At 43.3% G+C, this 16,655-nt stretch overlaps 1 protein-coding gene across 1 annotated transcript in view; it reads right to left on the bottom strand.

The window, feature by feature from the left end:
- otog.L (otogelin L homeolog) overlaps window positions 1–16,655 on the bottom strand; it is a 70,724-nt gene that overhangs the window by 43,489 nt on the left and 10,580 nt on the right. Inside the window, exons 8-20 of the mRNA XM_041589632.1 lie at window positions 16,538–16,647; window positions 16,058–16,183; window positions 15,804–15,912; window positions 14,892–14,938; window positions 10,983–11,128; window positions 7,243–7,375; window positions 6,934–7,111; window positions 5,058–5,182; window positions 4,589–4,801; window positions 3,262–3,427; window positions 1,821–1,895; window positions 1,607–1,650; window positions 936–1,089 (exon numbers count right to left, since the gene is read on the bottom strand). Coding sequence (XP_041445566.1) covers window positions 936–1,089; window positions 1,607–1,650; window positions 1,821–1,895; window positions 3,262–3,427; window positions 4,589–4,801; window positions 5,058–5,182; window positions 6,934–7,111; window positions 7,243–7,375; window positions 10,983–11,128; window positions 14,892–14,938; window positions 15,804–15,912; window positions 16,058–16,183; window positions 16,538–16,647 — 1,626 coding nt within the window. The remainder of the gene's footprint in view (window positions 1–935; window positions 1,090–1,606; window positions 1,651–1,820; window positions 1,896–3,261; window positions 3,428–4,588; window positions 4,802–5,057; window positions 5,183–6,933; window positions 7,112–7,242; window positions 7,376–10,982; window positions 11,129–14,891; window positions 14,939–15,803; window positions 15,913–16,057; window positions 16,184–16,537; window positions 16,648–16,655) is intronic.

Genomic DNA, 16,655 nt, shown 5'->3' with positions numbered 1-16,655 from the left:
CCCTGTCTGCCCACTGCCCAATATTAATCCCATTGCCCGACCCCTGTCTGCCCACTGCCCAATATTAATCCCAGTGCCTGATCTCTACATACGACTTGAGCAGGGGTTACAACTCATACAGTGTCTGAGCAGAGATGTTTGGGGTGATAGAATAAATGGTCTTAAAGGTACAGTACGTCCTCCCTTTTCCACATGGCTGCAATGAATAGGCTTATGCTGAATATCATTTTTGCCTCCCTGTCTGGGTTTTCTCATGTTTTTTGTTTGGGCCAAATAGCAAAGAATCCACAAGGTCCTGAGGAGCAATTTCACTTTAATACTGCAAAACACGTGCACTTGCTGGGGGGTTTGGGGGTATCTTCTACATAAGGTACTGGGGGAGCAGAGAGAAAACAGAGGGAATTTCTGGACAGTTCGGGGCCAGTGTCTGACTCCCAAGCAGTGAATGGGCCTCACTGAGACTAATGACTTGTCTTATTAACATTATTATTAACATTTATTTATACAGCGCCAGCATATTTCACAGAGCCTTAAATGAAAAAGTGATGATTTTGCAGGAATCTCCTTAAGCTCCTTAGCAGATATTTGATCCACAGTCCCACCTGCCTGTTGCTTGGGCTTTTCTCTCTCTCTGCTCCTCACAATGGTACAAACACCCCCTGTAGGGGCCCCAAGTAGAGCAACTTTGTGCTTCTCTTCTACTGGTACCACTGCTACAAAATCCAGTTCCACAATGAACGGCACAAACTACAATGATGCCCCTCCTCACACACATCCTCATGTTACAACAATGAAAACTCTCACTTAGGTTTTGTAAATATGAGACAGTCCTGCTTTTTATGAATGTTAATAAATGGGCCCCTGAGGCTGAACTGACCAATTGTGAGCCAGTAAGTCACATGACAGTCAGGACAGACACACAGACACACACTCACCCCTTGGGGCAGACACATCCCGAGAGACAAGGAAGATGAGCCGACATTGTCAGATTGAGGAGTTGGTTCTCACAGGTCCGTTCCCGGCTCAGTTCTGCATCGAGTTCTGGTCGGCTGCAGTTATAATAGATCTGCCCAATCGGACAGGTTTGTACTGGGAGAGAAGAGTCACAATGACACGTGGACATGGGAGACCCACAACAGCCTCATTAAAGGGCAACTATCACTTAGGTCTGAATTTCTGTGACATTTACATAACAACTGTGTGTGTGTGTGTGTGTCTGTGTGAGTGTCTGTGTGTCTCAGTGTGTGTGTGTGTTTATCTGTGTGTGTCTCAGTGTGTCTGTGTGTCTGAGTGTGTGTGTGTCTGTGTGTCTCAGTGTGTGTGTCTGTGTGTGTTTATCTGTTTGTGTGTGTTATTGTCTGAGTGTCTCAGTGTGTGTGTGAGTTTATCTTTGTGTGTGTGTCTGAGTGTGTGTTTATCTGTTTGTGTGTGTGTGTGTTTTTGTCTGAGTGTCTCAGTGTGTGTGTCTGAGTGTGTGTGTGTGTGTCTGTGTGTCTCAGTGTGTGTGTCTGAATGTGTGTTTATCTGTGTGTGTGTGTGTGTGTTTTTGTCTGAGTGTCTCTGAGTGTGAGTGTGAGTGTGAGTGGATTTGTGACACTGCCCTTACCCTCAGTGCTGCTCTCACAGTTCATAATCCCATCATTACAGAGGCTGAAATAGAGACAAGACTTTTGTTAATGAGACAAGTGCTGGGGAAGGATTCTCTACAAGTAAATATATATATATATATATACAATACAATAATGACACACAGACTATACAAGTACATGATGTATATATATATATATATAAAGATTGACTTAAATAGTGTGAGTTCTTACCATTTGCCCAGGGATGTTATTATATTCTCTCCGGGACTGTAGTGAATTCCTTGGAAATAACAGGGACACTCACTCCTGAAAGTGGAAAATCTGCTTTAATTTCTCTCTATCTTATGTCCTCTTAAATAATGGCTCCCCTTCTTTCTCTAAGATAAATCATTTCAATGTTAATATGTCAGCCAACTTAATCCTTCGTTTTGTTGCTGGTACAAAAAAACGTTACTCTTATATCGGCTTTTAGAATCTCCCCCCTCCATGAAAGATATTTTATCACAAATAAATCAATTGTGTTGGCGAGAAGCAATAAGGGCAAAACCAGCTGAACCACATTTAAAGGGCAAATTCATAGATGACTGGTCTCTTTTTTTCAAACTAATTGACCCTGGTCAAAAAACGAAAGTCTTAGAACTACTACAAATCTAAATAAATTGAAATGTAAGGTGTATTTAACAGTTCATGTACATTTTGGATACGTGATACTGCCATTTTTGTTTTTACATAAATTAGTAAATCTGCCGAGTGAAGTTTGGTTTATTATTGTTTCTTTACTTCATTATTTTATTTACTATGTTAATTATTTTCCTTTGGAATGTGGGCTTTTGAGTGTATATTTATAGATATGTGTTTGTATCTTTGGCATGTTATACAGCATTGTATATTCTTTTGTTATCTTCTGCGTAATATATTCTATTGTGTTTATGGAAAACTCAATAAAATGAATGAAAACAAAATAAATAAATAAAAGTGACCCATCTGATCCAATCTCACAGTAAAACCCAAAGGCACCCTAATCCCTTGGCCCTAATCCCTTGGCCCTAATCCCTTGGCCCTAATCCCTTGGCCCTAATCCCTTTGCCCTAATCCCTTGGCCCTAATCCCTTGACCCTAATCCCTTTGCCCTAATCCCTTGGCCCTAATCCCTTGGTCCTAATCCCTTGGCTCTAATCCCTTGGCCCTAATCCCTTGGCTCTTATCCCTTGGCCCTAATCCCTTTGCCCTAATCCCTTGGCCCTAATCCCTTGGTCCTAATCTATTGGCCCTAATCCCTTGGCTCTAATCCCTTGGCCCTAATCCCTTGGCCCTAATCCCTTGGCCCTAATCCCTTGGTCCTAATCCCTTGGCTCTAATCCATTGGCCCTAATCCCTTGGCTATAATCCCTTGGCTATAATCCCTTGGCCCTAATCCCTTGGCTCTAATCCCTTGGCCCTAATCCCTTGGCCCTAATCCCTTGGCTCTAATCCCTTGGTCCTAATCCCTTGGCTCTAATCCCTTGGCTCTAATCCCTTGGCTCTAATCCCTTGGCCCCAATCCCTTGGCTCTAATCCCTTGGGTCACTGGGGGATGGGTGACTGCTCAGTAGAGTCTCTATGCCGGGGCTGCTGTGAATTCCTCTAGAAAACACTGTGAGTACACATGGACACAAGGGAATCCTCTCCTTACCGTTCCACACATCTTTCCGACTTGGTATCTAAATAGGTTCCTGGGGGGCAGGCACAGCCTTCAGCACATTCCCCGTTACAAGTCTCTGGAACAGAAAGAGCCTGGCAGCTGCGGCCACAGGTAGTCACACAGGTGCCATATTGCATGGAATCCTCACAGGTGATCCCTGGCCAAATCATCAGAGTGTTACACACGTTATAAACCCAATTGCTCCTTCTTCTCAATCCAAGAACCAATGAGGAACCTCCACATCTTCTCACTGGGAGGAACGGGCGATTTTGGAGAGATCCGACGCGCTGCGCAAAAACGCATGCAATGTAACGGAAATAAGGTAAGTGAATGCATTGTAGGATGAAGACGCAATCGTGTTGCATCGGATCAACGCTGCAACACCACCCGACAATGCATTCACTTACCTTATTTCTGTCGCATCCCATTTCTCACCTGCATTTTTGCGCAGCGCGTCGGATCGCTCCAAAATCGTCCGTGGAGTTCCTCCCTGACCCCACTAACTCTCTTGTCTCTTTCTACTGCACTAACCCCCCACTAGTCCCCCCATAACCTCCCTCATGTTTGTAATCATGTTCCCCCCCTCCCAATGAGGCACCTACATTAACCCCATGAATGCCTCAAGTCATTATATAAGTTGTTATCATTTCAGCTTTTCATATACATTTCCATTAGGTCAAGGCCAGAGGTGGCGTTTTTACGTTGTATTTTTAAAAAAGCTCCATCAGGCGTAAATACGCAAAAACTGTACTACCAAATGGAAAAAAACATGGCAATTCTCACCGGGCTCTTGCAAGCCAAAATCCGCCACGTTTATAGGCAGAAACGCCAATACGTCAAGAAACTACCAAATGAATAGACTCTATGGGGTCTGCAAGTTTGAGACCACACTTTACCCAAATTACGCAGCGTATTTTAAATATGGCAACCAAATTCTCACAAGATAAATGACACATATATACGTTTCTACGGCGTATTAGGCCGGTGACGTAATTACGTTGCATATTGATGATCATTCCTGCTCCATTTTGCAGCTTTTCTGTTTCTAAATGGCTTTTCTATTTGTAGCCAGCGGAATTATGGGGAACGAGAACAATGAGAAGTGCATGTTGGGAAAAGAAACCTACATGCTGAAAAACGCATGAAAAACGCATATTGACTGTCACGCGTGGTTTCAGTGGTGTATTTATGATCAACGGAGCTTTTTTAAAAACAACAACAACAACGTAAAAACGCCACATCTGCCCTAACTCCCAAATGGAGTATGAGCTCTTGTGCCAAGGGTGTTGGCTTTGTGCAGCACATACTGTGTACTTACCACAGTCGGAGACACTGGATCTGAAATCGATGTGGATTCCATATTGGCGGCACTGGTGGGTATAATGTGCCAGGGCAGAGCACATACAGGTTTGGCCGCACTTACATGTATCCCCCCGGCACATTTCATAGTAGGACACGGGGCTAAGGAAGGGGTGGCAAGGGGCAAAGAGGTCCTTGGTGAGGACACTGCAGCTCTCAGACGCATAGGAGGCTGGGAAATAATAAAATAATATATTAGAAATAATCTATTACATATAAACTAATACATATGATATGAGAAGGGCAGAAGACTATGAAGCACATGAGGGTCCAGTGATTCCACAACCCCCACTGGCTCGTTACTTCCCTGATGACTTGGAGTTAATTAACGGGACGACTTCTGTTGCAATTAATTAACAGAGAGGTCATTAGCGTTGCCAGAATCCAGATAAGCCACAACAGAAAAGTTTTAGTTTTTAACCTCTTACCGGCTTGTAAATGGACGTCACACGGGTCCAGCGGTGAAGGGAAGTGATTGGAGGAGCAAGCGGATGAAGTCTTCCAGGAATTCCCAAAGAGCTGCGGCGTGCTCTCCGGCACTCCTACTGGGGAACTGGCCAATCACACAGAGTATTAAACGGGTGCTGCACTTTTAAGTTAACTTTTAATATCCTATACAATGGCTAATTCAACAACTTTTTTAAACTGGTCTTCATTATTTATTTTTTTTGAAATATTTGCCTTCTCCTTCTGAGTCTTTCCAGCTTTCAAATGGGGGTCGCTGACCCCATGTAAAAAACAAATGCTCTGGAAGGCTACAAATGTATAGTGATGGGCGAATTTATTCGCCAGGCGTAAAAAAAAATGGACGCCGGCGCCAAATTTTTCACCGTTTCGCGAATTCGCCCATCACTACAAATGTATTGTTATTGCTACTTTTTGTTCATCTTTCTATTCCGGCCTCTCCTATTCATATTCCAGTCTCTTATTTAAATCAGTGTATGGTTGCTAGGGGAACTCTTTACATCTTTCTAAAAGTCAATTTAAATGTGAACAGCCGCTTTAATGCACTTCATATGTTTTAACACTGAACAATACAGATTTAAACAGTGAAATCTAAGGCTGTAAAAACTGCTGCAATATTGTAACAAAGTGATGTTATGATGAAGGTGGAATAACATCTCCTGTTTGTGCCCATCTATGTGTCGCTCAGTGACAGACACTGCTTCATGCACATCAGTCCTACTGTCTATATTGTGTGTATATTGTGTATATATTGTGTGTATAGTTTGTGTATAGTTTGTATTTATTGTGTGTATAGTTTGTGTATATTGTGTATATATTGTGTGTATAGTTTGTGTATAGTTTGTATATATTGTGTGTATAGTTTGTGTATATTGTGTATATATTGTGTGTATAGTTTGTGTATAGTTTGTATATATTGTGTGTATAGTTTGTGTATAGTTTGTATATATTGTGTGTATATTGTGTGTATATTGTGTGTATATTATGTGTATATTGTGTGTGTATTGTGTGTATAATATGTGTTTAGTGTGCGTATTCTGTGTGTATGTTGTGTGTATATTGTGTATATAATATGCATATAGTGTGTGTATATTATATGTATATTGTGCATATATTGTGTGTATTATATATTATATTGTGTGTATATATCTATATTGCTTGTATTTTGTGCATACTGTATATTGTCTGTATATTATACGTTTTTATTGTGTGTATTCTGTGTGTATATAGTGTGTATATATTGTGTATATATTTTGTATATATTGTGAGTATATTGTGTGTATATTCTGTGTATATTGTCTGCATATTGTGTGTATATTTCATATATATATATTGTGTGTATAGTTTGTGTATAGTTTGTATATATTGTGTGTATATTATGTGTATATTGTGTGTGTATTGTGTTTATATAGTGAACAAAGTAGCCCCTCTTGTAAAATATAGGGATATTATAAGTTACCGAGGAGTTTCATGACCATATAAAAGTACGAGGCCGAAGACCAAGTGTTTTTATACAGGTGATGGAACTCCGAGGTAACTTCTAATATCCTCATATTTTGCAACAGGGGGAACTTTATTTATTATAATACACAAGTTTCAGTGAGTCATGTGACCGAGATGACATCAGAACTCACCGTTTATAACTGATGACATCAGAACTCACCGTTTATAAGGATATCATTTACAGGATATTCATGGCTTTTGTGTATTATATTGCATATATATTATGTGTATATTGTGTGTATATTATGTGTATTTTGAGTGTATATTGTGTGTATATTGTGTTTATATTGCATATATATCATGTGTATATTGTAGCAGCTGAGCAAAAGAACTTACAGAAAATCGTCCTGCATGTTTTCATTGAAGGTCCCACAGAGGCCGATTGTGTGGCCCTTCCATCGCGCGTCCAGTTGGAGGTAGAGCCTGAGCCCTTCTCTGTCGTAGCGAATGTGTAGCCCAATATTGGTCTTTACCTGCACAAACACTGAAGAGAGTCTCCTCACCTCAAACACATCTGCAGGGGGAAACAGCACCCGTCACACTTGTGGCTTATATATTCAATTAAATGTGGGGTAAACACACACAATAAATTGCAGTAGGAAGGAGATAATAGCGAGAATCGTCAGATTTGGCAGAAGAGCTTACCGTCTGTATAGGGCAGGCTGACTTTATACTGGTCGAACACCAGCACATCCCCTGAGCGAGTCAAAGTCACCTGTTTCTTGGGGTCCTGATGCAGAATCACATTCACCGACTGGATGCAGGAGCCGTCCTGGTTCTGATAAAGTGCACAACCAAAAGCTTTACTCAGGACTACAATCTCTCCCATCACACACACATACACATATATATACTGTATATACACACTCTGAAACAAGCCCTCATGCTTTCCTAAGGATACAATGCCATCCATACAGCTCAGGAGAGTGTACTCAATTCTAACTGTCTAGAGAAAGCTATATGGCAGCTCCTACTCCTATGTGTAAATACAGATGTACAGAGAATGTTCTGGCCAAACAAACTGTATCTTTGTACCATAAAAAGGAAAACAATATGGCGGCTGCCACCTAAATGTGCAAAGAGTTAGGGTTATAGAGAAAAGAGGAGCAAGGTGACCCATAAATAGGAATCTATTAGCCACACTTATTAAAGTCCTTGCCCTGAAATAACCCCCGAGTCTTTTTTACATTTAGCGATTGTGTTACAAGCCCTTGGGAGAGGCGCAATGGCTTTTTGGCCTTAGAAATTCCAGGTTGCTGAGTCACAAACGGCTGAGAATGAGGAAAGGAGAGAAATCTCCCTGGTGAGATTGGCACTCGCTGGGCATCACTGGGCATCGCTGGGCATCGCTGCTCTTCATTTCATAGGGACTGGCAGAGAGAAGCCAGTGGCTATTGGTTGTTTACCTTAACCTATGGCACAAGCACAGACACAACACTTTCACCGTCAATTGCTCATGAAAAGGAGAAACTGGAGATGACAATAATTCTCTGTTCCCATGAAGAATCATTTCTTTCATTGGGCTCGGGGGCAACTGTCAGCAGGTGCCGTCTCCCACTTGACAGAAAAATAATAAATTCTTATATTCAGAAGTCGCCTGATCTGAGCGAAGTACAAAGAGCTGCTGGGGGACACCGGACACCATGATAAGATGAAGCTCTGCTGATCGACTCATTTGCTTTCCAAAAAGCGCTTTAGGGAAATTTCTCCTAATTCTGAGGCCACTTATAACTCCATGACTGTTTGTGTCACCGGCTCGGCACAAGCACATGACTGGGGCCATTGTGATAAAGCTCTGCCAGCTTCCATGGGCTTTGCCTCTGCTCTCTCCTCATTTGATCCCAGTACAGCTGGGGCACAGCTCTGGGAATTAAAGGCCCTCTCCTTAACCAACTGTTCAGTATAAGAGCCTGAAACTTGGCTTGGTCACTCTGAGAGCTTGGTGCCTGGTCAGCATGAGAAGTTGATGTGTGGTCAGTATAAGAGCCTGGCAATTGGCTTGGTCACTCTGAGAGCTTGGTGCTTGGTCAACATGAGAACTTGATGTGTGGTCAGTATAAGAGCCTGGCAATTGGCTTGGTCACTCTGAGAGCTTGGTGCTTGGTCAACATGAGAACTTGATGTGTGGTCAGTATAAGAGCCTGAAACTTGGCTTGGTCACTCTGAGAGCTTGGTGCTTGGTCAACATGAGAACTTGATGTGTGGTCAGTATAAGAGCCTGGCAATTGGCTTGGTCACTCTGAGAGCTTGGTGCTTGGTCAACATGAGAACTTGATGTGTGGTCAGTATAAGAGCCTGGCAATTGGCTTGGTCACTCTGAGAGCTTGGTGCTTGGTCAACATGAGAACTTGATGTGTGGTCAGTATAAGAGCCTGAAACTTGGCTTGGTCACTCTGAGAGCTTGGTGCTTGGTCAACATGAGAACTTGATGTGTGGTCAGTATAAGAGCCTGGCAATTGGCTTGGTCACTCTGAGAGCTTGGTGCTTGGTCAACATGAGAACTTGATGTGTGGTCAGTATAAGAGCCTGGCAATTGGCTTGGTCACTCTGAGAGCTTGGTGCTTGGTCAACATGAGAACTTGATATGTGTGGTCAGTATAAGAGCCTGAAACTTGGCTTGGTCACTCTGAGAGTTTGGTGCTTGGTCAACATGAGAACTTGATGTGTGGTCAGTATAAGAGCCTGAAACTTGGCTTGGTCACTCTTAGAGCTTGGTGCTTGGTCAGCATGAGATATTGGAGTGAGATCAGTATAAGAGACTGGCACTTGACTTAGTCACTCTGAGATCTTGGTCAGCATGACGAGAAGTTGATGTGTGGTCAGTATAAGAGCATGACACTCTTCTTGATCACTCTGAGAGCTTGGTGCTTAGTCAGTATGAGAAGGTGGTGTTTGGTCAGTAAAAGAGCCTGGTACTTGGCCTGGTCACTCTGAGAGCTTGGTGCTTGGTTAGCATCAACGCTTTGGCCTAACTAATTGAATTCTCCACTGCTCAGTTGGGCTGAAGAAGCCAGACGCATAAGACAGAACCATCTTCCAGAAAACCTAGAAAGTCCTGTTGTTTTTGATTTAATTGTACTAGTTCCTCTTTGTCAAGGGCAAAACATTCCCTGTATATAGGATTTCACTAGATATGTTTGGTAAAGGACACAGAGGTTATTTATATTTAGTGACACATATGAGTGTGAGCTACCATAGAGTTCCACTGCTGTACTTATGTCTCACATACAAACACTGAGCCATACAGGAGGCAGAAAGACAGATGACCATTAGAGCTTACAATCTATAAGGAGAATAGCTATCAGATTGGGTAAGACCAGGAGTCAGTAATATGAGAGTTGTGAGTGGCATCAGGTTAAAGAATAACAGTGTGTAGGGAAGGAATGTCAGACTAGAGGAGGGCAGGGGTATATAGTGTATAGGAATGTCAGACTAGAGGAGGGCAGGGGTATATAGTGTATAGGAATGTCAGACTAGAGGAGGGCAGGGGTATATAGTGTATAGGGATGTCAGACTAGAGGAGGGCAGGGGTATATAGTGTATAGGAATGTCAGACTAGAGGAGGGCAGGGGTATATAGTGTATAGGAATGTCAGACTAGAGGAGGGCAGGGGTATATAGTGTATAGGAATGTCAGACTAGAGGAGGGCAGGGGTATATAGTGTATAGGAATGTCAGACTAGAGGAGGGCAGGGGTATATAGTGTATAGGAATGTCAGACTAGAGGAGGGCAGGGGTATATAGTGTATAGGAATGTCAGACTAGAGGAGGGCAGGGGTATATAGTGTATAGGAATGTCAGACTAGAGGAGGGCAGGGGTATATAGTGTATAGGAATGTCAGACTAGAGGAGGGCAGGGGTATATAGTGTATAGGAATGTCAGACTAGAGGAGGGCAGGGGTATATAGTGTATAGGAATGTCAGACTAGAGGAGGGCAGCGGTATATAGTGTATAGGAATGTCAGACTAGAGGAGGGCAGGGGTATATAGTGTATAGGAATGTCAGACTAGAGGAGGGCAGGGGTATATAGTGTATAGTAATGTCAGACTAGAGGAGGGCAGGGGTATATAGTGTATAGTGAAGGAATGTCAGACTAGAGGAGGGGTATTGTTATATTTAGAAGAGATACTTAAAGGCAGAGAGAGTGCAGTATAGTCAGATGGAATATAAGAGGGAATTGCAGAGAAGGGGGATCCCTAGTGAGTGAGAGAATATGAGGAGGGAATGAGTGAGGAGGAAGAGGAGGAAGAGGAGCTGGTTAGAAGGGTATAATGAGCAGACTGGGGATCAGTGTACAGGTAATAGAGAGGGACAGATTTACCAATACAAGAGCCTGATTGTTACACCCTTTAACACAAACCCCGTGGATGAAATGCCCCTCTTACCTGCCCACACAGGGTATTCTGTAGTGTGACAGTAAATATTCCTGAGCTGAGACTTTTCGCCAGAATATACTGACATGGAGCCTGGAAGGTGTATTTTCGGCCATCAAATGTCATAATATGAATATCTCCTGTGACAGAACATTCCGCTGGCAGGCAAATAAATACAAGAAATAAACGTATTATTCCCTTTTACAATACAATCACATTCATATTATTGCAGTAACACATTGAGTCATTACAAATGAGTTTCTCAAGTTATTACAGGTTCCTTTATTATTACATATTATACTGAATAAGTCATCTCTGAATAATCTCTACTAATTAGACATTAACACTGGGTGGTAGTTAGTGACATGGAGGGGGCAGTCTGAAGCACAGGAGGATTGGTCAGTAATACAGGGGAATCAGTCAGTAACACAGGGGAATCAGTCAGTAACACAGGGGAATCAGTCAGTAACACAGGGGAATCAGTCAGTAACACAGGGGAATCAGTCAGTAACACAGGGGAATCAGTCAGTAACACAGGGAATCAGTCAGTAACACAGGGGAATCAGTCAGTAACACAGGGGAATCAGTCAGTAACTCAAGGGAATCAGTCAGTAACTCAAGGGAATCAGTCAGTAACACAGGGGAATCAGTCAGTAACACAGGGGAATCAGTCAGTAACACAGGGGAATCAGTCAGTAACACAGGGGAATCAGTCAGTAACACAGGGGAATCAGTCAGTAACACAGGGGAATCAGTCAGTAACACAGGGGAATCAGTAACACAGGGGGATCAGTCATTAACACAGGGGAATCAGTCAGTAACACAGGGGAATCAGTCAGTAACACAGGGGAATCAGTCAGTAACACAGGGGAATCAGTCAGTAACACAGGGGAATCAGTCAGTAACACAGGGGAATCAGTCAGTAACACAGGGGAATCAGTCAGTAACACAGGGGAATCAGTAACACAGGGGGATCAGTCATTAACACAGGGGATCAGTTAGCACAGGGGGATCAGTTTAACACAGGGAATCAGTCAGTAACCAGGGGAATCAGTCAGTAACACAGGGGAATCAGTCAGTAACACAGGGGAATCAGTCAGTAACACAGGGGAATCAGTCAGTAACACAAGTGAATCAGTCAGTAACTCAAGGGAATCAGTCAGTAACACAGGGGGGTCAGTCAGTAACACAGGGGAATCAGTCAGTAACACAAGGGAATCAGTCAGTAACACAGGGGAATCAGTCAGTAACACAGGGGAATCAGTCAGTAACACAGGGGAATCAGTCAGTAACACAGGGGAATCAGTCAGTAACACAGGGGGATCAGTCAGTAACACAGGGGAATCAGTCAGTAACACAGGGGAATCAGTCAGTAACACAGGGGGATCAGTCAGTAACACAGGGGGATCAGTCAGTAACACAGGGGAATCAGTCAGTAACACAGGGGAATCAGTCAGTAACACAGGGGAATCAGTCAGTAACACAAGTGAATCAGTCAGTAACACAGGGGAATCAGTCAGTAACACAGGGGAATCAGTCAGTAACACAGGGGAATCAGTCAGTAACACAGGGGAATCAGTCAGTAACACAGGGGAATCAGTCAGTAACACAAGTGAATCAATCAGTAACACAGGGGAATCAGTCAGTAACACAGGGGGATCAGTCAGTAACACAGGGGGATCAGTCAGTAACACAAGGGAGTCAGTCAGTAACACAGGGGAATCAGTCAGTAACACAGGGGAATCAGTCAGTAACACAAGTGAATCAATCAGTAACACAGGGGGATCAGTCAGTAACACAGGGGAATCATTCAGTAACACAGGGGGATCAGTCAGTAACACAGGGGAATCATTCAGTAACACAGGGGGATCAGTCAGTAACACAGGGGGGATCAGTCAGTAACACAGGGGGATCAGTCAGTAACACAGGGGAATCAGTCAGTAACACAAGTGAATCAGTCAGTAACACAGGGGAATCAGTCAGTAACACAAGGGAATCAGTAACACAGGGGGATCAGTCAGTAACACAAGTGAATCAATCAGTAACACAGGGGAATCAGTCAGTAACACAGGGGGATCAGTCAGTAACACAGGGGGATCAGTCAGTAACACAAGGGAATCAGTCAGTAACACAGGGGAATCAGTCAGTAACACAGGGGAATCAGTCAGTAACACAAGTGAATCAGTCAGTAACACAGGGGGATCAGTCAGTAACACAGGGGAATCAGTCAGTAACACAAGTGAATCAATCAGTAACACAGGGGGATCAGTCAGTAACACAGGGGGGATCAGTCAGTAACACAGGGGGATCAGTCAGTAACACAGGGGAATCAGTCAGTAACACAAGTGAATCAGTCAGTAACACAGGGGAATCAGTCAGTAACACAAGGGAATCAGTAACACAGGGGGATCAGTCAGTAACACAAGTGAATCAATCAGTAACACAGGGGAATCAGTCAGTAACACAGGGGAATCAGTCAGTAACACAAGGGAATCAGTCAGTAACACAGGGGAATCAGTCAGTAACACAGGGGAATCAGTCAGTAACACAAGTGAATCAGTCAGTAACACAAGGGGATCAGTCAATAACACAGGGGAATCAGTCAGTAACACAAGTGAATCAATCAGTAACACAGGGGGATCAGTCAGTAACACAGGGGAATCATTCAGTAACACAGGGGGATCAGTCAGTAACACAGGGGAATCAGTAACACAGGGGAATCAGTAAGTAACACAGGGGAATCAGTCAGTAACACAAGTGAATCAATCAGTAACACAGGGGGATCAGTCAGTAACACAGGGGAATCAGTCAGTAACACAGGGGAATCAGTCAGTAACACAGGGGAATCAGTCAGTAACACAGGGGAATCAGTAACACAGGGGAATCAGTCAGTAACACAGGGGGATCAGTAACACAGGGGAATCAGTAACACAGGGGAATCAGTCAGTAACACAGGGGAATCAGTCAGTAACACAGGGGAATCAGTCAGTAATACAGGGGAATCAGTCAGTAACACAGGGGGATCAGTCAGTAACACAGGGGAATCAGTAACACAGGGGAATCAGTCAGTAACACAAGTGAATCAATCAGTAACACAGGGGGATCAGTCAGTAACACAGGGGAATCAGTCAGTAACACAGGGGAATCAGTAACACAGGGGAATCAGTCAGTAACACAGGGGGATCAGTCAGTAACACAGGGGAATCAGTAACACAGGGGAATCAGTCAGTAACACAGGGGGATCAGTAACACAGGGGAATCAGTAACACAGGGGAATCAGTCAGTAACACAGGGGAATCAGTCAGTAATACAGGGGAATCAGTCAGTAACACAGGGGAATCAGTCAGTAACACAGGGGGATCAGTCAGTAACACAGGGGAATCAGTAACACAGGGGAATCAGTCAGTAACACAAGGGAATCAGTCAGTAACACAGGGGGATCAGTCAGTAACACAGGGGAATCAGTCAGTAACACAAGGGAATCAGTCAGTAACACAGGGGAATCAGTCAGTAACACAGGGGAATCAGTAACACAGGGGAATCAGTCAGTAACACAGGGGAATCAATCAGTAACACAGGGGAATCAGTCAGTAACACAGGGGAATCAGTCAGTAACACAGGGGAATCAGTCAGTAATACAGGGGGATCAGTCAGTAACACAGGGGAATCAGTCAGTAACACAGGGGAATCAGTAACACAGGGGAATCAGTCAATAACATGGCGGGATCAGTAATAACAATTTTGGAATGATGTTGCTGTGTTTGGTCCCTGTGAATATGGACAGTGAATGACAGTAAATATTGGAGAGGCAGAGTGACAGTACTAACAATAACTGAACAATAATTGAGCATTTAATAAATGAGTATTTAATTATTGAACATTTAATAATTGAACATTTAATAATTGAACATTTAAACTTACCAGGGCAGGTCATGTTTGTGCAAATCCACTTCCCTTCTGTGCATGTGCTGGAACACAAGAAGAGAGTATAAAATATAAATATAATATAAAATACAGAAATATCATTTACTTTCCATGTGACCCCTGCCAGTGGAGGAAAAAGGGGGATTGTTGGAATTTGGGGGTCTGTATAAATGAAACCGTTTTAGTGTCCAATTAAATACAGTAATTATCATGTCAAATATCCATTTGTTGTCTTTTTTACATTTTGTCAGTCTTGTTTTTAGTTTCATGGGGGGAAAGAGGCTGCAGCTGGGGCACAGGGTGGCACAATCATTGGGCGATGCCCTCCTGCCCCTGCATATTGCCCACTGAACCTGGGGACTCTGGTGTGCTGTTTATACAAATGGCCTGCACATGAGTTATACTGTGTATACATAGTACTATCAATATTGCTTAAGAGTGATAGAGTTGGAAGTTACTGTTGTGTAATGGCTGCATGAGTCTGCTAATAAATCAATGTTGTACTCTACTCATAAAGTTGTAAGTTAGTGTTGTGTAATGGCTGCATGAGTCTGCTAATAAAGCAATGTTGTACTCTACTCATGGAGTTGTGAGTTAGTGTTGTGTAATGGCTGCATGAGTCTGCTAATAAATCAATGTTGTACTCTACTCATAGAGTTGTAAGTTAGTGTTGTGTAATGGCTGCATGAGTCTGCTAATAAAGCAATGTTGTACTTTACTCATCCTCGGCTACCAAAACATAACATCAGGGCTTGGATATTTCACCCAGGACAGTGAGTAGGAGAGTAGTGGAACCATCTGATAGAATATATTACACACCTTTGGAACATTGGATTAACAAAAATATTTATATATACACATATATATATATATCTGCCCATGAACTTGATGTCCGATGATGCGACTCACCAGTTATTACAGTCTTCTTGTACCACTGAGCCAGAATGGTGGGACATGCCGTGAAAGTCACATGGGCACGCTGATGGGGGGACACATGCTCCGTTCTCATATATGAAACCTGTGGGTGCAGATATCAGTATCAGAATGTAACCCCCCTATATATTCTCCTTACCCAAATGAAAGTATAAAATCCATTACAGCTCAGTATATGAGAATAAAGGTACAAAGTATATATATAGATCGAGTATATAGATGAGAAATACCTTGGGCACAGTAGCAGCCGTCCACGCAGGAGATTTCACTGTCGATACACGGCTTTCTTTGTTGGCAGGAGGTGGGGCAGCAGTCAATACACTCATTATAGACCAAGTCTTTATCACATTGGATCTCTGGGAGGGAAAAGAGTAAACAAGGTATTGGCCCCTTCTCCCCATTCTCCCCATTCTCCCTGCTCTTCTCCATTCTCTGCTCAGGGAAACTCTTCCACCCCCGGCTATGGCTCAAACTCTCACGTCTCCCCATTCATGACAAACCCAGGTCACATTTCCCCTAGTGATTGTGCAAATCCCCTGCAGGAGCTGCCACAGTGCTTAGCAACCCTGTCATTTACCATTCAACTAAAAGGCCTCTATGGGCGTATGGTCCATATTCCCCCTTTGTACAATCCCAACGGATCCTTTCCATATCCCCCAATATCTTTCCCCCTCACTCATGTTCTGAAAGTCTCCCAGGCACCCACATACCACACTGCTTGTATACGGCCCTCCAGCCATGGAGTGGGTGTCCCGCCTGAGCACAGGCCCGTGCATATTCACTAAGAGCCCGACACCATGTCTCCCTGTCACTTCCAGACCTGATGGA

This window comes from Xenopus laevis, chromosome 4L, assembly GCF_017654675.1.
Source record: "Xenopus laevis strain J_2021 chromosome 4L, Xenopus_laevis_v10.1, whole genome shotgun sequence".
NCBI classification, from domain to species: domain Eukaryota; kingdom Metazoa; phylum Chordata; class Amphibia; order Anura; family Pipidae; genus Xenopus; species Xenopus laevis.
The sequence above is the reverse complement of the archived record's forward strand: the minus strand, read 5'-3'. Positions and strand labels throughout refer to the sequence as shown.